We start from the raw sequence: 26,652 nt of genomic DNA, 5'->3' as shown, positions 1-26,652 counted from the left end.
TGTGTAAACACGCTGTTCCCTTATCTTGTCAAGAATTTCACATTTCATCTTTCAGCTCTTCTAGACAAGTTCATTCTCCTAGTAGCTCTTTTAGATAGGAGACGGTGAGCGATAGGGGTGCAAAGGTGTTCCGAATGACAGCCAGTCATTTGTGGATAGTTATCTCGTATTCAGCATTCTTGTGTGTACTATACTATACTTATTCCCATCACTCCAATGCACTGATAAGACAAGACAAATGTCTTACACTCGATGTCTCGACACCTTTTAATGAACGGAGACATGGCGTCTCTGCGCTCTTATCCAGGCGAGATGGCTGTAGCGTCTCTCTTCTGTAGCGAACACGATATTATTATATTGTTATCTCGAAAGCGCATCAGAACAGCGGTGTGAAATACAATCCTTTGTTTGGTGCCATGTCTTCAGTGTGATGTGTTTGGGTTTTGGAGGCTGCAGGGGGATAGTCTCGCTCCAGCCGGCGCTGAGGAGGAACCAGCACCTCACATTCCCGAGCAGGCCGTGCCTGATGTGACATGTGAGTGAGAGATCTGAGTTTTTCTTATTAAAATTTTATAAATATATATTTGTATATGAGAAAGGAATGCAGTATCACTTACTGCAAAGGGATGGGCGCTGCTTATCATTTGTCTTTTTCTATGAAGAGACACTTAAGCCCAAAGGCTTGAGCTCAACTTGATCCAGCGGCATGTGAAGGTATTTGTTCCAAGCCTGGCACTACAACACTTAATTTTCCTGTTGCTTTCTTGCTTGATTTGGAAAACGTCTAAAGAGATGCCACTGATGGATCAAGCTGAGTGGCATGTCTTGGGTATCACTACCTGAGCATGGGGGCTGTATGTCTGTATGTTCTACGATGAGTGTGGGTGGTAAAGACCTGCAGTATGTGTGTTTTCTGGAACAGGTCCATTACCTGGAGTGACAGAGCCCCTGACTGCCGCCGAGCTGGAACTCCAGAGCTCTTCTCAAGTGTCCTCACCGGTAAGCAATCCCGACGTGGAAAGAAAATCGTCCGCGTCTTGCTTTTCTTCCCTCATTAACATCTTCTCCATCATCTCCATTGTGCGTGTGTTGTCACCGAGACAGATAAAACCACTTAATCACTCTTTCCTACAAAGCTGTTCCACCCTGACGGGTCTGTTTTTCTCTAGGCATGTCACGGTAACGGATAACTTAGCTAGTTAAACAATGCAGAAAGAGCTCATGGTGGGAGAGTCTGAGATCCAGGAGCCGTCACAGAGCTGCACGGGGCTTTGCCCAGACAAGAGCCTTAGAAGAAAAAGGGGTTTACTGTTACGTGTACACGTCATTATTGAGTTAACACGGCGGTCCCGGAGTCATGGAGCAGCCCCTGTTCAATCAAACCTGTCAAAAACAACATGTGGGCTTGACGCTCTTGATCTCATCTCGGTAGTAAGCCGAGACCTCACGGCTTCTTAATTGGCTGGCCTTTGTTGCTATGGATTCGGCGCTCAGCACTACACTCTCTCTCCTCATCATAAAGTGGTTATTTTCCTATCAGCAGCGACACCAAGGCTAGGCAGTGCCATAATTATAGCAGCCTGGTGCTGGAAAGTCTTTTTAACAGCTTTTTTTTTTTTTTTTGCTCATGTGGTGTGCCGAGCAGATGGAAGAGGGCTCCAGACATGCTGGCAGCGTCGGGAGCGCAAGGTCTCGAATCGTATCGTCTCGTCTAGCCTTGCGCTACCGCACTCGTTCCGCCTGCTCCACCCAAAGAACTGGCATCTCCTTGAAAAGCATGTCACGGTGTAAATAATGCCATGTAGCCAGGCTTAACACTGTACAGAACCCCACACTTACACAGATCTCCTTTCATATTCATACTAAGACAGGCTCTCTTTACTTGGGTGGGTTGTTTTTTTTTTTAATTGAGAAGAGAGAGAGAGGAGAGAAGGGAGGCCTTTGGTGTCTACAGGTTAAGCAGTGCCAGAGCAGCGAGAGTAATATCTTCCATATGCAGAGGTAATCGTCATGAACATCTCAGCTCACCTACCTATACTTTTTAAGGCCCGGTGTGGCTGTTGTGCGTATAATTGCTTATTTTAGGCTGTTTAAAAGACTAATGCAATTTGTCTTTTTAATAGATTATTAGTTTAACTGGTCCTTCAGGGTTTCTCCGGTCACCAACGTGAACGTCGCAGGAAAACAAACATGTATTGCTTTTACGGGCTGAGTCACTCTTTGGGACAACAATAATTGAATGCGCATGTGTGTGAGTGTGTGTGTTTGGGGGGGTGTCATTGGGGCAAATCCCTGCTTTCTGCCTTGCTGGGGTTTTCTCAGGCACAGTTAACAATGCTGATGATCACCAGTTCTATATTATGGAGAGCCCTCAGAGAGAAATTTAGAGTTGTTGGGTTTGGATCAGCCTCTAATCCAAAACCGACTGCTGTGCGCTCTGTGTGTGTGTGTGTGTGTGTGTGTGAGAGAGAGAGAGAGGTGAATTTTGTGCAATTCAGCACTTTGAGATGTGGAACGGTCTACTAAGGACACAGAACCAGGTTTAATATCATGCATAAATTTCCCAGAACATCGATCCAGGACTCTTCATTTAGCTGTTAACCAGTGGAGCTGCTAACGTCCCTCATTAGCTGCTAAAGCTGGTCACTAGCTGCTACAATAATTGCATCATTAAGCTAAAACTCTTAAAAGCTGAGACGTCCCCCAAGCAGCACTCGGTGTGATTTCCGGTGAATTCTATCCCTTCAAGCATTATGTGATTGTGTTTAATTAATACTCTCGAGCCTAAACTTGGGCAAAAATACAATAAAATGACCTGAAGAGGAATAACTTATTTTTATCGGAAAGCAATAATCGCAGTAGTGTAATCCAAAGTACACCTTACAAGCCTGGTTTATTTATGCATCCCAGGTCAGGCGTCCATCTGGTGTCTCTCCTGGTGTGATATGAGTTATTGTCCTTACACTTTCATGACTGTCAGAAACAAGACTCTTTTATTTGGCCTCAATGCTTAATTCACTTAATTCTGTGAGGACGTTAAAAACATCTTATAGTGGAATATTTACGTGTCATTTTTGCGACTTCTCCTTCCTGCTCAGGCACAGAACCGACTCTTTATTGAAATTAGTTGAATTACTTCTTATACACAGATAAGGTTAAGGTAAGTCTTTTTGCTCTCGTGAATCCAAAGGCTATAAAAACAAGCATTTATTCGTCCCAAGCTCTCTTATCTTCATGCTTAACCCTACCCCGAACTCTCGTCCTACAGTATATATGACATATCCCTGAGCACACGAACATGCGTGCCCATGAGTAACCACAATCCCTCATTAACACACCCCTCCATGTCCCATGAACACAACACATGGGCAAATCACATACTGTATAATAAAGGACATCCTTTAGCATTTGGGGAAAATGGAAAACAACAGCAAAGCAAATGCAAATGACTTGCTTGTTTCAACAGACCCAAAAAAACAAATAGAGGAACAGAGGAACATAATGTGCTGATGTGGTTCAGAGAGCTTCTTCTATAAATACAGCCACTAATTCACTTTTAAGAGAAACAATCTGCATGGTGGTAATTGATTGTTTAAAAAATGTTTTTTTTCTGCTTTTCCTGCTCGGCTAATCACGTCAGGACGAATACGAATGTGTCATTAATTTCAAGCGCACAAATGTCTGGAGGAAAAGAATAATTGTCTAAGGGTGTTAGGACATTTGGATAAAAAAAAACATACAGTATGACACTTTATATCAAAAATGCACAAACTTGAAAAGTCACTTGGCATGACATTAGAATATAAGCAGGTTGGGAAAGTGCTAGAAAACAACTTTATGTCTACAGAAATCTGTTGCTGGACAAAACATTTACGAAAGTTGTGTTTGGTTCAGCGGCCTGTATTTGAACGAGCCTTCATAAATATTTATGAAGGTTAATGTCACCTGTCATGATGGGCTTATGGTAGATGTACAAACCCTTTGTTCCAAAACTTTGCTTGTATCTTGTATTGTTTTTTAATTTAATATATTTAATAATTTCACGGGAGGCACGGTGTCTTAGAGGTTAGCACGTTCGCCTCACACCTCCAGGGTTGGGGGTTCGATTCCCGCCTCCGCCTTGTGTGTGTGGAGTTTGCATGTTCTCCCCGTGCCTCGGGGGTTTCCTCCGGGTACTCTGGTTTCCTCCCCGGTCCAAAGACATGCATGGTAGGTTGATTGGCATCTCTGGAAAATTGTCCCTAGTGTGTGATTGCGTGTGTGATTGCGTGAGTGAATGAGTGGGTGTGTGTGTGCCCTGCGATGGGTTGGCACTCCGTCCAGGGTTTGGCCGATGATAAAATTCATTCATTCATTCATTCATTCATTCATTTTCTACCGCTTATCCGAACTACCTCGGGTCACGGGGAGCCTGTGCCTATCTCAGGCGTCATCGGGCATCAAGGCAGGATACACCCTGGACGTAGTGCCAACCCATCGCAGGGCACACACACACACACACACTCTCATTCACTCACACAATCACACACTCACACACTAGGGACAATTTTCCAGAGATGCCAAACAACCTACCATGCATGTCTTTGGACCGGGGGAGGAAACCGGAGTACCCGGAGGAAACCCCCGAGGCACGGGGAGAACATGCAAACTCCACACACACAAGGTGGAGGCGGGAATCGAACCCCCAACCCTGGAGGTGTGAGGTGAACGTGCTAACCACTAAGCCACCGTGCCCCCCTGCTGCAAACACGACCGGTGTAAAAAACACTATAAAAATCTGATCTGAACGTCTAAATAAACCTGGTTGCTGCTGCTACACTTAACAGCTTTATCTTGTTGAATGTTCTTAGAAAAAGGGGTAAAGGTGTCTTCTAACTACAGAAGTACTTACCAAAGAAATGAAATCTCTTAAAGAGAGACAAGCGCAGTGTTGTAAAATAATCTTTTAATCAGAAACGTTTAAACTTTTACACTGATTAGAATTCTGAATAAAATAGTAGTCAAAAAAATTTTTTTTAAATTTGTAAAAAAATTACAATTTAATTTTTATGACTTTCTTAAGATGCAATTCATTTCTAAAACATTTTCTTTTCTTTTTTTTATTTCTTTTTTTATTTTAATTTTTAAACTTTGGCTGGATTTGTCATCCCACATCATTTTCTGCTTCTGGTTGCCATGTCATTCTTTATCAACTTTAGCGTTTTTCAGTCTTTATCAGGTTCCTTAGCTACAATAAACCCTACAAGATCGTTTCTCTCCAACGTTTCTGCTCAAAAACGTTGTGGTTCCAGATGATTCCGCCAGATGCCGAGCAAGCATTTCACTAGCTTTCTTTCTGCCCCATAAGGATTTGACCTTTAACCGCTGTTCATCATGCAGACAGCTTTTTGGATATTCCACTGTTTCCTGCACAGTATCTTGAACTTTTAAACATCCTGTCTTGAAAATCTAGTTTGGCTGCTGATTACTCTCCGATACACACAGGGTTGTTATTTTGCTCAGTTCTAGTAATAACACACATGACTCAAATTATAAAACAAAATAAAATAAAGGCGTATTAACTGGTGTTAGATGGTAGAAGTTTGGGGAAGGAATGTTTGGGGTACCTTAGGGAGAAAGTTGGGCATCAAGCTTTTATTTTTGGCAGTTTCACAACAACAGGTTTACATCCATGATAGTACAAGTGACGTGACTTACGGCTAAGTACGGTGACCCATACTTAGAATTCGTTCTCTGCATTTAACCCCTCCAAAGTGCACACACACAGCAGTGAACACACACACACATCGTGAACACACACCCGGAGCAGTGGGCAGCCACTTATGCTGCGGCGCCCGGGGAGCAGTTGGGGGGTTCGGTGCCTTGCTCAAGGGCACCTCAGTCGTGGTATTGCCAGCCCGAGACTCGAACCCACAACCTTAGGGTTAGGAGTTAAACTCTCTAACCATTAGGCCACGACTTCCCCAAGATGTCAATAACGTAAAAAAGGTATTCATCATAAAATCTCTTTTCGTTCCCTCCTTTTCAGTGCTAAATTGTTTATTTTTTATATACAGACTCATCCTCATGCTAAAGGGTTTCTGTTTATCTATTCTGGATGAATATAGAAGCATCAGAGTGCTATTGTTTATGGACCCATTTCATTGCTATGTGGAACATTTTAGATCTTTGGAGACTTTTTGTTTACTTTCTAATGTGAAGGTTTTGTGTTTCTATGTATTTTCCCTCACTGGGAAAATACAAGGCAGAGAAGCTTCAATCTAGAACTCAAAATGGTAGAAGAACCGCAATCTTTTCTCTCCATTACTGTTCAGGAGCTCTCGGTGTATCCCAATAAAATGCACCGGTTTGGGGTCAGAAACCTCACCCCGATGCCACAGGAACGTCTTCGTAATCATTTCTGTTTGCCATCCCATAATAATTCAGGTTGAATGCATGTAGCTGTTGTTTGAGTATTCTTTGTCCTTGCTTTTATCTGTAAGTCATTTGGATGTTTAAGGCCATGGATTAGCATGTAGACTCGTGCATTATGCAGATAAATCAGATAGTAATTGTGTTATTGTCAATATCCTCAACGCTCTCGGCGGTTCTGGCTCGGCCCAGCGCCCGAGAGCTCCTCAACCGGATTTAATCAGTCCACGTGTTTGACTTAATTTCCTCCTGGAGCGCTTTGTAGGAGGAATTTGAATGCGGAAATCATTGCGAACGCAGTCACGAAGCATTTTTACTCTAATGGTGCAGGGATGAAATGAGTTAGAGCGAGAAACGCATTTGCATTCGGTAATGAGTGCTTTGTGAAAGATGAAAGCTTGAAAGATGCCTCGCTTGTTGAAGTACAATTTTATTTTGATTGGCAAAATGTTCCACTGATTCCATGAATGCAGAGCAGCCAGAAGTAGAAGTGTGTGCCCTTATAAAAGGAGGTGTTCTTTACACTGAACCATTTAGAGATTATATTATTATTATTATTATTATTATTATTATTATTATTATTCATTCATTTTCTACTGCTTATCCGAACTACCTCGGGTCACGGGGAGCCTGTGCCTATCTCAGGCGTCATCAGGCATCAAGGCAGGATACACCCTGGACGGAGTGCCAACCCATCGCAGGGCACACACACACACTCACGCAATCACACACTACGGACAATTTTCCAGAAATGCCAATCAACCTACCATGCATGTCTTTGGACCGGGGAAGGAAACCGGAGTACCCGGAGGAAACCCCTGAGGCACGGGGAGAACATGCAAACTCCACACACACAAGGTGGAGGCGGGAATCGAACCCCCAACCCTGGAGGTGTGAGGCGAATGTGCTAACCGCTAAGCCACCGTGCCTCCCATTATTATTATTATTATTGTTGTTGTTGTTGCCTCACACCTTTAAGGCTGAGGTTTCGATTCCTGCCTCTTTCATGTGTATGGAGTTTGCATGTTCTTCCTGTTCCTCCTGGTTCTCCGGTTTTCTTCCACAGTCCAATGATATGCGTTGTAGGCTGATTGGCATGTCTAAATTGTCTACTGTGTTTGTGTGTGAAGGGGTGTGTGTGTGTGATTGTGCCTTGTGATAGACTGGTGTCCTGTCCTGTATGTCCCCTGCCTTGTGCCCAGTGTCTCCTCACAGGTTACAGGTTTCCCCAGTGACCCAATAGGATAGAGGTGTAGAGGATGGATGATTGATTCTTAGCCTGCGTAAACCAATCAGAAGCAGAGAAAGTGATGTAGGGCAAAAAAAATTCTTATTATATCAAATCACTATATATTTTTTTTCATCAATCAAATCTAACGATCAAACCCAATTCATAAAGCATGTGTCTCTTCATCATATGGCAATAAAGTAGAAATTGGTTTCTAGTGAATTTCTGGGAACTTGAAGGCAGACCGCAGAAAGGAAAACAGCAAAAAAAAAAAAAAAAAGTGCTTTAAAAACCTCATCTAAAACCTCATAGCTACAACTCACAAATCCTCATCTTAACTGCTTTTAGAGGGCCACGGCTGTGGCGTTGCGACCGTGTGTTTGAGGGTGCAGCCTAGCTGGGATTCCCTCTCTTCATCTCTCCATTACTTTCCCTCTCACAATCTCTCCATCTCTCCAACACATGACATACATGATATGAAGCATTCATGATTTTTCTGTTGAACATTTTACAATTTCAGGCTGAGATCCTTCTACATGCACGTGTAATAAACAACGTGTGTGTGTGTGTGTGTGTGTTTGTGTGTGTGGTTTCAATAACATCTGACTGGTTAGAAGGCGTACATTTGTTTTCCATCAGCGGCTCTGACAGTCGTTCAAATCGTGTCTTTATGTTAATGCGCTCGTTGTAACCGGTCAGCGTTTCCATAGCAACGGCTCATTCACAGGACCTTGTATTTCTAATAATAACAGTGCATGATATACTGTACACCTTATATATTGCTTTAATGTGTATTCTGACATGTAGAAGTGTGTATTCATGTATAACGTGTATTCATATGTAGTGCAGTGTGTGTGTGTGTGTGTGTGTGTGTGTGTGTATCCTGGTGGCTTGTGCAGCTCTCTGCAGCAGGCAGTTTAAAAGCTGTGGCTTTAACCATGACATTGGACACTGTTTCCAATGAATGTGGCCACACTCGCGTACGCTCAAGGGCAGTTACGGCCGAGACTGTGTGGGGTTTTAATGGTTCACTTGCTCAAAGTGGCCTTTTGGCCCGTGGTTGACTGAGGCTCGCTATAACCGGGTTCTGCTGGTTGCTGCTACTTACCACACTCACACACACACATACAGTACATATAAACACACACGCAGACCCACACACAGCCTCTCCCACCCACATGCATACCAAAGAGCTCTTTAGATGTGGACAGGGTTCCCATATTGACTCCTCAACATGGATTTTATTTCTCAATAAACTGGATCTGCATCTCGGTGTCGGAAAGAAGCTTCTCCAGAAACCTTGGTCGAGACATCGCCATGCCAGCTTTAGCAGATCCGTCGTAAACGGAAACGACGGTTTCATGTTTGGCCGATAAACAGCCCCGGCCGGCTCCACGAGGCCGAAAGTTTCCCTCTTGTGTATCAAAGATGTTTGAATGGCTGCGGTCTGCGTTGCACGCATGCATCACGATCAATAACGACAATTGCCTTTTCGAAAGCCACAATCATGCTATAGAAAAGACCACCGCATTCCTTTTCCAGATCGTGATGTCACTGAGAAAAGTCCTCGTCGGGTTGGAGCGTTTGATATCGCTAATATATGGGCCAGAAAACCGCAAGAGAAAACACTGGCGCAGCAACAGAGGAAAAAAAATATGAGGGATTAAAACTTCCACTAACATTAACGTTGACATGCGTCCCTTAAAATATGTCTAGTCGTAATTCACTAAACGAATTATGTAAGGAGTTTTTCGGCCTTGTTTGTTGCTACAGAAGATGAAGACGCTCGTGTACGAGGAGATGCCCGTGCGCTCGAGGGATTCCGTGTTCTCCACATGTTTAGACAAAGGACAGACAGTCAGACCGCGTGGCTTCGGAGGTGTTTCTTATTTCCGTTTGGTTTCTCTGTGAGGAGACCAAACGTTACCATGACGATAGGAAACGTGACTATTGTAATGTAAATGCTGGGAACAAAAGACTGCAGAAATACAGTCAAATTTTTTTTTTTTCTAATTATTTTCTCCCGTTCTTGGTTCTTGTCGTCCATCCGCCTCATCGTGTGTATTTGGAGACATAGAGTGCTTACTCCAGTTACTATAAACTTCTTGAGTCTGTCTTGAGCAAAGCTTTTCCGCATGCAGAGTTCCCAATCCCTGGATGTGTTTTTTCATCATCCTGTGTCAGGTCCTTGGAGATCGGCCGATCGGATTTCTTTCTCGGTGGCCGATTTGATCGAGTCGTCCTTGATCTAGATTTACAGTCCTTGATCAGTTTTCTTTTATGGTTTTTTTTTATACATAAGCTCAAATTTTATACCAAACTGTGTGGTTTTTTTTTCGTCTCTAAAGTGCAGTAGCAGAACTCCTGACAGGCCCTGTGCCAGCCGTCGTGTCCTTCTAGATCGCTCGGGTTTTAACGATTCAAAATCTGCCCCTGACGCTCACACACAAACCACTCCACATTACCCATGAGCACTTTCATCTCCAAGCTGTGTGGTTTTCACTGTTTTTCTAGTGCTCATTAAAATTATAGTCGCCTCATAACAACAGATATGGTTTCTTATGCTCTATGACTTTGTCCTCTCTCTCTCTCTCTCACTCACTCTCTCTCTCTCTCAGCGCTACCCTGTGAAGCCGGTGAGGGGCACGAGCCCACAGGCACAGAGACGTGCTCTACAGCTCGAGGAGCTTCTATTTTCTAAAGAGCTGGAGAACATGGGCAAGCATCTTGCTGGTTAGTATTAAACACACACACACACACACACACACACACACACACACACACACACACACACACACACACACACACATATATATATGTCAATATATGTATTCACTTCAGAAGAAGCTCAAACTGTGTGTGTGTGTGTGTGTGCGTGAGTGTGTGTGTTTGTGTTTGTGTGCACACCAGGTTTGGTCTCGTGTCTTCACAAGAAATCATTCGTTTATTAAAAGCACAAACACACGGAGACAGAGATCTCTGAAATCCGACATGTGTTAAGCATTTGTTTGTTTATGGCAGTTTTTTTTTTGTACAGGACATAAATTTCAGATCTGGAACTCTCTGAGAACATTTAAGGTCTTTGAGTGAACAGCTTTGATTGCAGATGTGTGTGTGTGTGTGTGTGTGTGTGTGTGTGTGTGTGTGTGTGTGTGACATTACTTTAATATTTAGTACATTTTTATTAAATAAAAAAAACCTTGTTTCACGTTGAGGAGGTCCAATGACTGTATCTCTGCAACTCTTCAAGAGGGGCGGGACTTCCTGTCACAGATTGACAGGGTGGGAATTATTATGGGCTTATTTGATTATTTTCTTTTGTTAACTATTAGATTGAAAATTAAAACACATCCATAGATCGCAGAGCAATTTTCTCTTTCTTTCTTTTCCTCTTTTGTGTGTAACCAGATATTAAACCGCTAGAACTTTACTCGATACCTTCAGAAGACAGAAACAGTTCTGTTCAGGAAAGTTTGTAGTTCAGAGAAATATTTATGATAGAAAATGTGAGGTTGAAAAAGCAGGATGCAAGTGCGTAAACAAGCAGCACAGTCCATAGAAGGGGTGGAATTAAATCAGACATCATCTAACAAGGATTATCTATAATCATAACAGAGGAAACATAACAGTGGCGATGATCAAAACCAGAAGGCGGGAAAAACGAAGCTTATTAATGTACATTAACACGGAAAGACTTTGCATAGAGTTAGCACGTTCGCCTCACACCTCCAGGGTTGGGGGTTCGATTCCCGCCTCCGCCTTGTGTGTGTGGAGTTTGCATGTTCTCCCCGTGCCTCGAGGGTTTCCTCCGGGTACTCCGGTTTCCTCCCCCGGTCCAAAGACATGCATGGTAGGTTGATTGGCATCTCTGGAAAATTGTCCGTAGTGTGTGAGGGTGTGAGTGAATGAGAGTGTGTGTGTGCCCTGTGATGGGTTGGCACTCCGTCCAGGGTGTATCCTGGCTTGATGCCCGATGACGCCTGAGATAGGCACAGGCTCCCCGTGACCCGAGGTAGTTCAGATAAGCGGTAGAAGATGAATGAATGAGTGAGTGACTGCATAGAGACGGTGAAACAACATTCTATATCTACACTGATTAGAGACTAATCGAAAGCGAAACAAAAAGCAGGTGAACACAGTAGGGCAGCAGATCAATGTACATAAAGGGCAGAGACAAGAATAAGCGTATGGTGACGTGGACTTCGTGACAAGGTCAGCATTGTTCCATTCTGCCACACACACAGATTGTGTATGGTGTACTGTATACTGTATATACAGACCTCTTACAGGTTTGTAAACAAAATCATATACATGTATCCTGGTTCCAAGGAGACCCGAGTAGCCTAGTAACCAGCTCCTGCTCAGTTAGAATCTGACTGAAGAATCTGTTGACTAATCGGATTGACGTGTGCAAAAAAGATAAAAGGTTGAGAAGGTATTTTTTGTCAAAATAAAAGATTTTTTTCTGCCTGCTTAAACTACAATAGCCATCTGAATAATTGACAAACATTTAGGTTGCATTCTAATGCGAGAAATGCAATACGCATACAGTTGTGCAGGAGCTGAGCTGTGGGTCCAGGGATGTGTGATTACTCGTTTTAATGGCACTCGTGTGTGAGAATGACGAACAAAATGTTCTGTCATCTGTCAGTCACAGCGTCTCACTGGAACAGACACGCATCACCACATAACTGTAGGGTCTGTTATCTGACTGATCTAAATATATTCTATAGATTTGTTTTAGTGTCTTTGTCACGCTAGGCTACTTAAAGGGCTTGAACAAATGAACTGCCAATTGAATAGCCTGGCTCATCGAAGATGTGTACTGTATGTGACAAAGTGTGGTCTGTGCGATCTCACTGCACTTCTAACCATTTACAGTATATTAGCGAGTCTCTTAATGTTTCTCACTCACAATATTGTTTTGTTGTTTGTAGACCCCTTCAGGTTGTAATCTTTTATTATTAAAACGTCAGTGTCAAGGTGCTGCTGGACTAAACAAACATAGCTAGCTAAGAATGACCATACGGACGTGTCTTAGTACAGTATGTATCTAGAGTTATCTACTGTAGCTAGTTTCTCGTGGATTTAACGTGAGCTAATAAAAATTCGGTATGGTAAATAAATAGGAATCCCCAAGTCTGATAAATTTATAGTGTGCAAGTCAACTAAGCTGATGTGATAGATAGTAACACAGGCCGCGTTCACACTGCAAGTCTTAATGCTCAATTCGGATATTTTGCTCAGATCTGATTTTTTTGTTTGGCTGTTCATATTACCTTTTAAAATGTAGCCTATATCAGATACCAGTGTGAACTGTTTGCTGTTTCGAACTGACCCGCATGCGCAAACGAACAATAACAATGACGTCACACGCAGCACGCCGTTGCTCTAAAGTTGGCGAGGTTATGGAGGAAGTAAGCATTTTCGCTTTTCTTTCTAAATGTTTGGGTAATGGCAGCAACTTTTCGGATGTCGAGGGCAACTTTTGATTATTTGATCCATTTTGTAGGCGTAGTCACGTTTGTGTGCGAACTCGCCGGCGCATAATTGTGACGAATGTCGATGTAGATTGATATAAAAGTCGCATCAAATCCACCTTGGTTGTTCACACTGCGGCCACATTGGAAAAAAATCAGATTTGGGTCTGATTCAGGACCACATATGGAAGTGGTCTGAATCTGATTTGAAAAAATCAGATCTGGGCTAGATTTGAGTGTTCACACTACACCTGAAGAAGTCTGACCTGGTCACTTGACCCCAAAAAAATCAGATTTGGGCCACTTTTACCTGCAGTGTGAACGGGGCTATAGAGATGAAGTGGGAGCCACAAAACCAGAGCTACTTATGTGTGTATATATATATATATATATATATATATATATATATATATATATATATATATATATATATGTATATATATATATATTCCTGTGGCTTCCTAATTTTCATTTAAAGCACTGATGCTTGATTATAAAGTCAAAAACAGACCATCATCTACTTATTTTGAAGCACTTATCATACAAGAAAAGCTTGCATGAAGAATCTTCTCTGTTTTATCAACGAAATGGTGAAATTAACTTAACCTCGAAGTCCGAGCCGACGAATTGGTGGCTGTCTGCATACGACGTCTAAAGACCTGCCGCTTTGTGAAGTAATTAAATTAACACTATGAAAAATAGTGGAAAAAAAAATTATTATAATAAAATATGAAATAAAGTAAACCAAGTAAAAGATAAATGAAGTAATGATAACAAAGATATATAATAAAAAATAAAAGTAAAATCTTAAAAGTAAAAAAATTCTTAAAAATCATTTGGTCTCCTGTTTTTTTTTTTTTTTTTTGCAACCAGGAGTATCAAACTGACGAACAGGAACTCATCAGTTCTATCACTATCAATCAACTTAGAGCAGAATTACTTAGATAAAATCTGTACGTTTAACAAAAAGTCAATAACAAATGGTTTAGGTTCCATTTAATAAACAGAAATACATACATTTACAAACCTAGTAACACTATTATACATATTATATTTAATATGAAAAAGCTGCCTAAGGCCAGAATATATTTTCAAGTACATTCAGTACATAACACTGTAACACTGAATAAACACTGTGATCCGAATAAACACTGTGATCCGTGATTTGTTGGATTGATGAAAACAGATAGACAGAATTAACATTATTATTATTATTATTATTATTATTATTATTATTATTATTATTATTATTATTATTATTATTCTGATGCAAGAGCGTTTTTTCCCTCCCATCAATAATTCTTCTTATTCTGAGTAACTCCAAACATGTCTGTCTTTCTGTAACAGCGTTCCACATGACTTATTTTTCATCACATGTTTCTCTTCGTGGATGAGTTTCCTACTTATTCAAATAGACAATCAATTTTTCCTCCTTTTTTTTCTGATTAAAGACTACTCCTAAAAGATTCGATTAGATCTCCTCCTGAGCTTACATTTCTTCCCTGTTCCTTTCAAGTCGTCCTCCCTCGTTTAATCAGCCCTAATCGAGACGGAGATCAGATCTGATTTAGCCGCACGCCACTCAGTACACAGACATAAACAATTATTCCAGCCAGCCATGATGAAGAGAAGCTTTTCCAGAGAAAAATCATTTCAGTAAGAGGATACGCATACGGAGAAGGAGAACGAGCAACGCGATAGACGTTAGGGAGATGATTCTAAGATAAAAATCTGATTTTATTAACATCTGGATATACTCAGGGACTGGAATGCTGTCGTTTTATACAGTAATATTAAGGGATATGAAGAGCACTTGTCATTAATAACTAATAATTAGGGTGCCAAAACTTTAATGTAGAACTGAGATGTAGCTACAGCTGTCTTACTATGAAATAAAGTATAGAGCTTTAATAGATTAAAGAAATCTAACCTCCAGGAAGTGAGTCTGTCTTAATCAGACTTGGATTTTGTGCAAAAGCCAAAAAATGTCAATATTTATTAACACTCTTTATTCTGATCATTCTGGAGCTGAAGATTTTATTTTACCGTTTCAGATGATGAACTGAGGGGGAATTTGTCCAAGGTTGGTTGCTGAAAATGTGGAAAATGATCAGATCTTATATAACGTCGCTGTCAGGCGGAAACCTCGTATCTCCAAAACCGTTATTTTTCAGGAAATTACAAAAACGCCGTACCTTATCTGCAGTGCACAGGGTTTAGTCCGCGTTGCAGTGGATTGTCTTGCGCTAAATTCCTGTCCTCAGATGAGCACCAGAACTATCGGGGGTCAAGATTTTTTTTTCTTTGAGCCCAGTGTTTTGAAGACATTTACCTCAGAAGACGTGTTGATTCGTTGCGACTCTTCTTGAGGAGAAATATGCCATGAAGCTCTCCCGCGGAGTGAGGAAGAGGTGGACAGTTGAAGTGTCCAATGGAGTTATGAGATTTGCGGTCAAGCTACTTTCAAGACTTTAGATTGGTTAATAACTTGTAAAAATAACAGACCCACGTGGGGACTGACCAATAGGACCAAATTTGGACATATGAGGTTTCCGCCCGACAGCGACGATAACTAGATTCTGCCCAGGTTTATTTTATGCACTTGATAAAACTTGTGCAAAAATGTAACTCTTTTTCCCGAAGGAAAAAAAAAGAAATTTGCTCTTTGTTTGTCGTGTCAGTGTTCACCGTTGAATTTCTTCTTCACACTCTGCATTGGTGGTTATTGCCTCATACAACAGTAGACACTCTGGGCTTTAAGAGTGTTTGGTTTTGCCAGAATAATTTAACGACAAGTTCGTAGCACCAGAGAAGGAACTACAACTTCTCCTGCCTTCTATATCCAGGTTTCACCCTGACTGTTCTGACTGGAGCATGTGGCCTTCCCGAGTCCATATCCTGTTTACGTCTGTGAGTGTCTAGCTGTGGTTATTCCACTTTTACAGCATAAACAATATCATGTGACGTTTCTAAACACAACCACCTTTGCACCCTAGCTATATAGCTAAATGGTTCACTATCTTACAGTGACTTCTGACCTGGCTAACGCTTTGATGAGCTTGGCTAGGAAGGTAAAGTCGAGTACGGTTTACTGTACACAATATGATGTTGACTTGTAGTGACACAGTACAGTCTGGTAAACAGTCCACAGCAGCATGTTGTGGACTGAAGACTGAACATGCTTATGTACATTAAATAATGTACATTAAAGAGGTTCGCATGTTCTTCCTATGCTTCAGGTTTTTCTTCCATTCACTTTAGTGTGCTTTTCCAGTCCATGGACTTACAGGCTGATTGGCATCTCTTTATTGTCCATAGTGTGGTTTTGTGGTTTTGTGTGTTCGTTGTAATGGGTTGGCACTTGGTCCAGTGTGTAACTCACTTTGTGATGTGACATACAGCTAAGTATGGTGACCCATACTCAGAATTTGTTCTCTGCATTTAACCCATCCAAAGTGCACACACACACCGTGAACACGCACACGGAGCAGTGGGCAGCCATTTAAGCCCTTGCTCAAGGGCACCTCAGTCATGGTATTGCCGGCCGGAGACTCAGACCCACAACCTTAGGGTTAGGAGTCAAACTCTCTAACCATTAGGCCACGACTTCCCCCCCTTTGTGCCCTTGGTTCCATACAACCTATTGTAAGATAAGCGGTACAGAAAACAGAATGATGCACAAAATGCATGTGTACACGTTGCGTAGAAGCAAGACTTTTTCCATTCGTGCCATGATTGTTTTTTTTTACCTAAATGGTGGTTGGTCCATTTCTTGTCTGACATTCTGCATATTTACTATATTTTGGAGGAGTCTTCAGTGTAAGACTCAGTAAAATTGGAAGTCACTGAGCTTTCAGGCCTCTCAGTATCATGAGAAGAGGCATTTGTCTTATCGTTGTTGAATATTTTCTGATAACAGTGTGCCATGTTCAAAAATCTACTCTTTACACAGATAAGGCAAAGGCCACATTTATCTCACAACATCCCTTCAACTGAAGTTTAAAAACATGATCTCAGTGGGGACTGTAAGCAATAATACACTAAGGTCTGACAAACACATGAATCTAATTTCATCACAAACCAGGAAATCTCCACAAAACATAAATAAACCTGGAATAATTTATAAGCTTTAGATTTTTACAGCCATGTTTCCTCTGCTTGAAGTCTGAACAACACGTGGAACACACATACTGTACGCGATCCACGCCGGTAATCTCATAATATTGTGATGAACATGAACATTTTTGGCCCTGATAGAAGAAGCGATGGTTTACTAACCGCGTATCGCACTCTAACGTCCGCGTTCTTGTACGACGCGCTTGTGTGCTGCCCAGGAATTCTCAATCCGAGTCTTAGTTTGGAGACTAGAACTCTTCCATGAAGGAAAATCCCAGCAAAACAGAACATCGCTAATCACATAAAATCATAGCGAGAGCAGTCCAGATGTTCTTTCTGAGAAATGGGAGGAGATTGACGGCACAAACAACAACATCTGAACACCTACCAAAGTCAACAAGCATATTTCTGAAGAGTTGCGGCTCTGTTAAGTGTGTTTTGAACGCTGTCAGAGGAAGCAGCCTCTCACACGATTTACACAACCAGTAAATACTCCTACCCGGTGCTATTAAAAACGCTCTGGGGCAAACAGCAGGAAATGATGCTCTCACGCTGCTGACTAAATATGCGATGGATTAGACTGCAGCCGCATGCATGTATCACCACACGCATAAGTGGATGTGGGCGACTATAACAATGTTCACTTTTAAACAGCTTGTACATTCATTCATCTTTGTGTTCGTTCATTTTTATGACCACAGTTCTGTTGAGTTCGGGAATCTTCAGGCAGAAGGTGTTGATTCGGTTTTATTTAACTCTTTTTAGCGGTACGCTGGAGCTGAAATTCACGTACTGTATGGGGAACAAATGAATGATTTTATCTCTGCGAGTCTGATCTTGAATGGGTTAAAATCACCATTTAGTTTGAAGATTTGAATGAACAACTAGCCATTTTTTTTTAGAATATTTCTAAGCATATTTTTCCCCATTGTAACTACAAATCATTAAAGTCCTGAGTGTCTACTTTAATATGAGCTTCATATTAACCAAAAATGGATGTTTGATGAACAAGACAGACACAGGGACCAGTAAAGAGGACAACGAATATGATCTGAAAGTTATATGACACTATGGATTAATAAAATGTAGAAAATCTGTTGATATGGAGAATGTATTTATGGATGGAGTCTGAAGTATCAGTGCTTTGTAATGTTTGTAAAGCAGGACTTTGCACTTCGATAACATCATGTGATTTCTCATCAAGAAACGTAGCTATAACCTCTCACTCACTCACTCATTTTTTACCGCTTATCTGAACTACCTCGGGTCACGGGGAGCCTGTGCCTATCTCAGGCGTCAAGGCAGGATACAACCTGGACGGAGTGCCAACCCATCGCAGGGCACACACACACTCTCATTCACTCACGCAATCACACACTACGGACAATTTTCCAGAGATGCCAATCAACCTACCATGCATGTCTTTGGACCGGGGGAGGAAACCGGAGTACCCGGAGGAAACCCCCGAGGCACGATGAGAACATGCAAACTCCACACACACAAGGAGGAGGCGGGAATCGAACCCCCAACCCTGGAGGTGTGAGGCGAACGTGCTAACCACTAAGCCACCGTGCCCCCTTAGCTACAACCAGATAAAAAAAAAGTTGAATAAACAACAAATTGTAATTGTCGAAAAGTGTCGTGTTATACAGTAACAGGAAACCACATCTTCCGGTTGTTGATTCTTTTCCAATTGCTGCACACCATCTTGCATTTAATTCATGACTTTGTTTAACTCTGTATATATAAAATTGTAAAGTTAGATATTTATTCATTTTTATATCCATCTGTCTCGTACATCATCTGGTTAGTATTATTTTGAAAGTTTATTTATTTATTTATTTATTTATTTATTTATTTATTTATTTTTTTACGTAACTCAAGATACCAGTCTTTAAAACTTATTTCAGGGGTTTATCCTGTCTGTTTTCACCTGTTTCAACTCATCAGACGATTATTAAACCTTCATAAGCTGACTCTGGGGTTTAAACTGCAAACTGTTTGAAACGTTCCCAGCAGGACAACCTTCATGTTTTGGCAGATTAACCTTCGTGTTCAGTTCAGTACTTAACAATGTTCCACAAATCCTGGCACAGATCTCTTTTAAATTATGTTTTATATCTTAGTTATTACCAATAACAACACAGTGCTTCAGCTTCCTGTCATGGTTAGGATTGGGGATTTTTTATTTTACTTCTCAGGTCAGAATGACCCGAACACAACCCACAAACTCAATCAAACAATTTCAGGGGAAAAGAAATGGATTTTTTTTTATTGTTGTGCTACTTTAGGACAAAGAAAACAGCTGAATATGTATCCCACTTTAAGCCTGTGTTTGGCAAATATCCCATAATTTAAATTCTATAAACTCTATATTTAGATTTTTTTAATATACATCAACACAAATTCCATGTTTTTTTATTTAGCCTTCGTATTAATACTGCGAGGACCCGAAAGCTGTCGAGACGGTGGGGAAGATGTTGGAGGTAGTCCTAAAGGGCAAAAAAGATGAGATGAGATGCGTTGAGATGAGAGAACATATTAATTTGATTCATGCCGGCAATAAAACATAACAATGGTGTGCTGTTATAGCGAAATAATCACAGACAGCCCGATATGATGTGTTCCAGTACTAAACATTAAAAAGATCCTGTTATCACCTCAAAGTTGATTCTTTTCTCAGAACATCATGCCTGGGTTTTATGTTTTATTACTTTAAAACCACAGCAATTGTTTGTCAAGTCCCTACAGTTACCATAGAAACGATCCTGTATTTGAACGAGCATTAATATAAAGCTGTGATTTGTATTAGAAACAAAACTTATGTCAGATCTGCAGTTAGGAAAATCAACCGGATTCAGATTTGATTTGGATCAAACCAAATCAGATCAGCAGCACTGTTGGATTTATATATATATATATATATATATATAATGAAGAAGAACATCTGTTCCAACAAAATGACTCTTTGGCAATAATTAAAGCTTTGTGTATTCTTCATTCTGTCCTAAGGCTCTACAAACATTTGGACTTGATTGTTATTGGATAAGAAGCTGTGTTCATTTATTCCATTATACAGCTAATCTGCTTTTATTCCCTCCAGAGGTGGAGAAGGACTTAGCCAAGCTGGCTGAACAAGGGAAGCTCAGCAGGAGTCCCATCAGCCCCCACAGCAGCCTGCTGCTTCCCATGAACCCGCACATTGCCAATGCGCTGCCCATGCCAGGCTTCAGCTCCAAGCCCAGCTCGCCAAGCAAAACTCCCATGCTGCCGCTCATCACCAGCCGGACTCAATCTCCCAGCAACCCCTGCAGCCGAGCCCAGACTCCCAGCAGGCCACAGACGCCCAGCAGGCCCCTGACTCCCAACAGCCTCTTGATGCGCTCTATACCCACAGCTAGCCACGGAAACACAGATCGCATGTACAGGCGCTCAAGGAGCAGACCGGTTACCCCGACTGGGCAAATAGCACGACCCCTGTTGACCCCGCCAGGTCTCAGCAGCACGGACAGCTTCAGTCTGCGCAGCACACTGTCTGAGGTGAGCTACGTCACACATGAGGGCAGGAATGCAACATCTTTTCAATTCTAAAACAAGAAGACGTCTAAACAAGACAGGAACCGTGACGCTATGAGATGTTTGGTTAAAAATTGCTTAGTCTGATGAGGTTGTTTATCAGCTGTGGCTGTGGTAAGAGTCTCTCTCTCTCTCTCTCTCTCTCTCTCTCTCTCTCTCTCTCTCTCTCTCTCTCTCTCTCTTTCTCTCTCTCTCTCTCTCTCTCTCTCTCTCTTTCTCTCTCTCTCTCTTTCTCTCTCTCTCTCTCTCTCTCTCTCTCTCTCTCTCTCTCTTTCTCTCTCTCTCTCTCTTTCTCTCTCTTTCTCTCTCTCTCTCTCTCTCTCTCTCTCTCTCTCTCTCTCTCTCTCTTTCTCTCTCAAACACACACACACACACACACACACACACACACACACACACACACACACACACACACACACACACACACTCATATTCACCAACACATCATCATACATCATACATCATACAAACTTTCCTCCACAGTTACAAATGAACAAGAACAAACCAAAACCAATGGATTTATTTATAAACTGAATTACACAAGAAATTAAAGAAAACGAACGATTGTTTGTACCCTATGAGACCCTATGAGTTTTATACAGCATTTTTGAATTCGAATGACTCAGAATCAAACAGACAGTAATATATTTAGTCAACCAGCAGTTGTAGCTGGATTTCTGGAAGAGATTTACGTCAGTCTCAGACATATCAGTGTTAAATCATTCTCGGCTACGTCAGGGATAAAGCCGTGCGGCACTGGTTAGTGCTTCAGTAAAACTAGACATCTTGACATATCTGAGATAAGATACATATATGGACTTGTTTTCTCATCTTCCTGTATTTCATTTGTAGTATTTCTTCGCAACCATCATCACAAGAGAGCCGTAAAACCCGAAGCCGTTTATAAGGCACTATATTCGTCACTAGCGGCAGTTTACAGTTTCACCGTAGCTCCTTAACAGATCCTTCACTTCATACTTCAGTGATGTTATGAGAAACATCAGGTCACTCTTTGATTCAAGCCACCTGGCTTGTTGCTTAAGTGGAAACAGTTCTTTAGCAGAAAGCCGCGCAGATCGGATGTGCAGGAACACACGGGACGGAGGACGATTTGTCTTTTTTTTGCCTTCCTGTGGGTAATTAAGGCCTGAAATGTAGCAGAGATGCATGACTGCATCCTCTGCCTCGTAGGCCTTGGACCACCGTCACCTTCTAGCACTGAAAGACGAGAAGGCATAAAAGTGCACAGAAGGGAACGCAGGGCAATTTATTTATTAGACCATGGCCCAGAGGACTCGACTCCGAGGTACACTTTAACTCAAAGAAAAATAAAAACATCTGTAGAAGTAATGGCTCTGACATGCACACGTGCCAGCTCTCTTCCTTTCTGCTTCGGGTTTGTCGTATAGATGAAGATCTCAGAGTAATGTGAAGATTGGTCTTTTCCGTACGCTAATGCCGCAGCGCTGGTAGACTCGTTCGACGTGGAAGCAAATGGAGTGCTGACCATTTTTAGGGTTTTATACAATCTGTTAAACAAATGACTCAAAATTTTCCTTAAGCACTAATATTACAGTACATACAATACACACAGCTACAGAATTACTTATTACTTATATGATGCCATTCCAAATATTTCCGTATAAAGTTAAGTTATTATTTATCTTAAAGTGTTTACAAGTGCTTACTGTTATTTATAGTTTTAGTTTAGTTTTTAGTTATAGTTACTTATAGTTTTTTTAAAGAATAACACACATACTTTTTATCCATTTCTAGCTACGTTTAATGTTGATGTGCGACTTCGGACAAACAAGTTCATCAGCTAAAAAACATCCTGTCTTCTTACCGAGAATTTAGTTAAGACTTGACAGTAAACTTAGTTACAGCTTTATATCTCACTGTCACAAAGCTCTGACACTGGAGACTCCTTCCAAAAATACAGAAATATATATCTGCTCATAGAAAACATCATTATTTCCTATATACTGTATACATTTTTTATATGTAATATATAATAAATGTAAGTAGAGTGTCTGTCCTACAGGTTACATTTACATTTACAGCATTTGGCAGACGCTTTTATCCAGAGCAACTTACATTATCTTATTTTTATACAGCTGAGAAATTGAGGGTTAAGGGCCTTGCTCAGTGGCCCAACAGTGACAGCTTGGTGGACCTGGGATCGAACTCACAACCTTCCGATTGGTAGCCCAACACCTTAATCACTAGGCCATAACATTTACATTTACATTTACATTTACAGCATTTGGCAGACGCCCTTATCCAGAGCGACGTACATAAGTGCTTAAATCTCTAACATTGAATACATTAATGCTGGCTCACTAAGTTACATACTTAAGATACCATGAGTTTAAAACATTTGTTCAAAGTTACAAAGTGTCAAAGGTGTGTTTTTTTTTTTTTGTTTTTTTTTTTAAATGCAAAAGATAATGAAAGAAGTGCTAGTTGAAGTGTTTCCTGAATAAGTAGGTCTTCAACCGCCGCTTGAAAATAGCCAGTGACTCAGCTGTCCGGACCTCTAGGGGATGTTCGTTCCACCACTTTGGTGCCAGTACAGAGAAGAGTCTTGTAGTATACTTGCCTCTTACCCTGAGAGATGGTGGAACCAGTCGAGCAGTGCTGGTAGATCGGAGGGTGCGGGGTGCAGTGCGAGGAGTTATGAGGGCTTTGAGGTAAGAGGGAGCTGGTCCATTTTTGGCTTTGTAGGCCAGCATCAGTGTTTTGAATCTGATGCGTGCAGCTACCGGAAGCCAGTGGAGGGATCGCAGCAGCGGGGTGGTATGCGAGAACTTTGGCAGGTTGAAAACAAGCCGGGCAGCTGCATTTTGGATCATTTGCAGAGGACGGATTACATGCCCCAGGTTCCTGTGTGTAATAACTTTGCTACTGTCAAAGTTCTGACTAAAGCATACAGCAATCCTTTACCCCATCCATATATGTAGGTTACATCATTTTTTACTTTATCATAAGAGGAACTTTCTTTCTTCTCTTTTCCTGTGTGATATTGCATGTGTGTGTGTGTGTGTGTGTGTGTGTGTAGGATGAGTTTTACCGACAGCTTCAGGCCGTCAGACAGCCTTGGCTCATCCCCAGTGACACTGAGAGTGAGTGTATGGAGCGTCCAGAGCAGGACAAGTGTGAGTATTAAAACTTATTATTAAGGCTTTTATATTTACACCAAAGTTCCTTTGAATGAGTTATGATTATGATTACCAGTAGAAAAGAATTACCTTTGGTACTAGCTTTGGTACTAGATTTGTAATCGGGCAAAATCCGACTCCACCGTCCTAAGAATAACAGCGACACGTACTACTACCACTCAACCGCTTCTCATGTACCGCGGTCTCACGTCAACACCGTGATCACCGTGATTTTATCACAACTCCCGAAGAGCATTGTAGACTACAATCACGGCAGCTCCACTACAATTTCCATTTCATTTTAACATTCAAGCTCACCTGAATACTGATCAGACACATGAACTCCATCACACACACTGCTGTACTGTACTGTATATAAACTGAAGTATCGTTCAGCGTAGCTTGTTCTCCTGATCTCACCAGCTTTATCGCTGTTTTTGCGGATTTCGCGGTATTTTTGCGGTATTTTTCTTAAACTCCTGACCCTCATCTGTTGTCATCACCTCTAAGACCTTCTTTTACGTTCTTGGATTTGTCTTGCACCAATAAAAGTCTCCGCTGCACCAATAAAAGTCTCTGCTGCTTGATATGCAATGATTTTTTTATTTTTTTTATTTTAAAGAATTATAGTTTCATTAAAAAAGTTTTAGTAAAAAAAGTTACTTCCTGTTATCTCAATATTGTATTAGCTTCCTCACCAACCTCTCATTTCTCTCTTTCATCAAGTTAATCAGACAAAAACCCTGAATGTCCTGAAGATTGTTGCAAAGCGCTGACACCGGAGACTCCTTATTATATAAATTATATAAACACTTTTCTTTCTCATGATTTCCATTTTGTTCATTAGCTTATAATATGTGGATCGTCTACAGTACGAATACGAGCTGTTACTATGGACACGTTAACATATTAATTAAACAAAGGTTTAGTGTTGGGAGTTAAATTAATATCGGTAGCTCTCTTTGTGTCTCGCTCATGATATCTTCTTTCAAGAAAAAAAGAGAGATCTGATGAATTAGATATACCTCGTATTATTCATCCCAGTGCTTTTTTTATGATCGGTAATTCACGAGCGATATGTTAACGTTAACATTCTTCTACAGTAATCGAGAGGACTGTCTTTGAGGAGCTGATGTATGACTGCCTGTGAGTTCCTTCAATGTGCCAAGGTGTATCAAAGCCCAGCTCTCTCTGTATCGGTACCTTGTTTGGCTTGGAGGCTGAAACGCGGCAGACGCTTTGATTGTGTTTGTATTGTCTAGCGGATTATAGCTAAGGTTTAATTTTCAAAGGAAATACTGAAAGCATGCACCAAGTCAGCAAAAGGATGGTTTTCTGCCCAAGCTGTACCTTGGAGTCATTAATAAATACCGTCGGCCTCGTTTTTCTCTGCTCTCATGGTACGACCGGTACGGCGCGTCCTCCAGGAGCCGTTATTCTTTTAATGACATTAATGTTGTTTTGAATCAAAGTCCTGGCTCGGATACCTTAGGGCTCACACATTACGTAAGTGTGTGCATGTGTGTGTGTGTGCGTATGTGTGTGTGTGTGTGTGTGGACACCTGATTGCTTCTCATTCTTTATATGTATTTTATTATAAGGGTTGCGTAATGTAATGGTTAAGCAAATGGAAAGGTTATTATTTTGGCTTAACCTGACTAATGTGTTATTAAATATCACAGCAGTATCTTTTTATTTCAGCTGAACTGGCTGTTTTTAAAAACCATCTTTAGTTAACATCCAGTGAAAAAACTCATCCATACCCGAAATTGCACAATAATAAGGTTCGAGCTTCAGGCAGGAACCAGTGAAGTGGAAAGAAATACTACAATCAAATAAAGATGTAACTGTATCTGAGTGCTAATCCAGAGGAATTAAAATCTCCCAGGCCGATACAGTAAAGCGAAGGTTAATGTATAACAAAGTAAATATAGCAGTGCGGTGTGTTTAAGGTTACGAGGTGAATGCAAGTCATGAGCCAGGAAGCCAGAAAGCGACACTGCCAACCACCAGACATGCCCGTGTGCTCCCTGGCATTGCTGAAAGACGTGCTCATTGAGTCGATCAGCAGGGGTTCACCACCCCTCCTTTCCTGTCTGCGCTTCCATGCCAGTGGTTGTTTCTGAGCCTGTTCCAAGCCTATGGTACGGACGTGAAGAGAGTGGGCAGTGCTCATAACCATTTCCTGTTATTCCACAGACTTCCACAATTGGCTAACCACTAACCCTGAAAGATAAAAGACAGCCTTTGGTCTTTCACTGTCCTTTATTGTAGCCCACGTGTTTAAACTAATTCCTAAATGTTTGCTGATGAACAACCTACTGTGGGCTAAAATGTGTGTTGTACAAGATGCGCAAGGCACTAAAACATCAGCCACAAAGAAAATATTGGAGGATAGCCTGGATAAGAGATTTCTTTATTAGCATAGCTTTGTTTTAAAGTACACACAGGTTTTGCTACAAGTCTTTAATATTTATATTTAACCCATCCATCCAGCTCTCCATCCTCTTCATCTATCCTTTTCTGTACCTACAGTATCCATAAAGCTTCAGCGATTTGTCCAACCAAAGGTCCATCTATCTAGCCTTTCACATCAGTGATTCAAGCATCTATCCATGCATCCATCCATCCATCCATCCATCCATCATCCTTTCCTCCTTGCATCCATCTGTACAATCAT

General features: G+C 41.3%; 1 protein-coding gene across 1 annotated transcript in view; it reads left to right on the top strand.

Moving 5' to 3' along the window:
- The window catches only part of c25h8orf34 (chromosome 25 C8orf34 homolog), a 76,026-nt gene that overhangs the window by 45,811 nt on the left and 3,563 nt on the right, over positions 1–26,652 (top strand). The window contains exons 9-13 of the mRNA XM_060861243.1: positions 450–535; positions 923–999; positions 10,258–10,372; positions 20,339–20,775; positions 23,873–23,969. Coding sequence (XP_060717226.1) covers positions 450–535; positions 923–999; positions 10,258–10,372; positions 20,339–20,775; positions 23,873–23,969 — 812 coding nt within the window. The remainder of the gene's footprint in view (positions 1–449; positions 536–922; positions 1,000–10,257; positions 10,373–20,338; positions 20,776–23,872; positions 23,970–26,652) is intronic.

This window comes from Tachysurus vachellii, chromosome 25 (genome assembly GCF_030014155.1).
Source record: "Tachysurus vachellii isolate PV-2020 chromosome 25, HZAU_Pvac_v1, whole genome shotgun sequence".
NCBI lineage: Eukaryota > Metazoa > Chordata > Actinopteri > Siluriformes > Bagridae > Tachysurus > Tachysurus vachellii.
The sequence above is the reverse complement of the archived record's forward strand: the minus strand, read 5'-3'. Positions and strand labels throughout refer to the sequence as shown.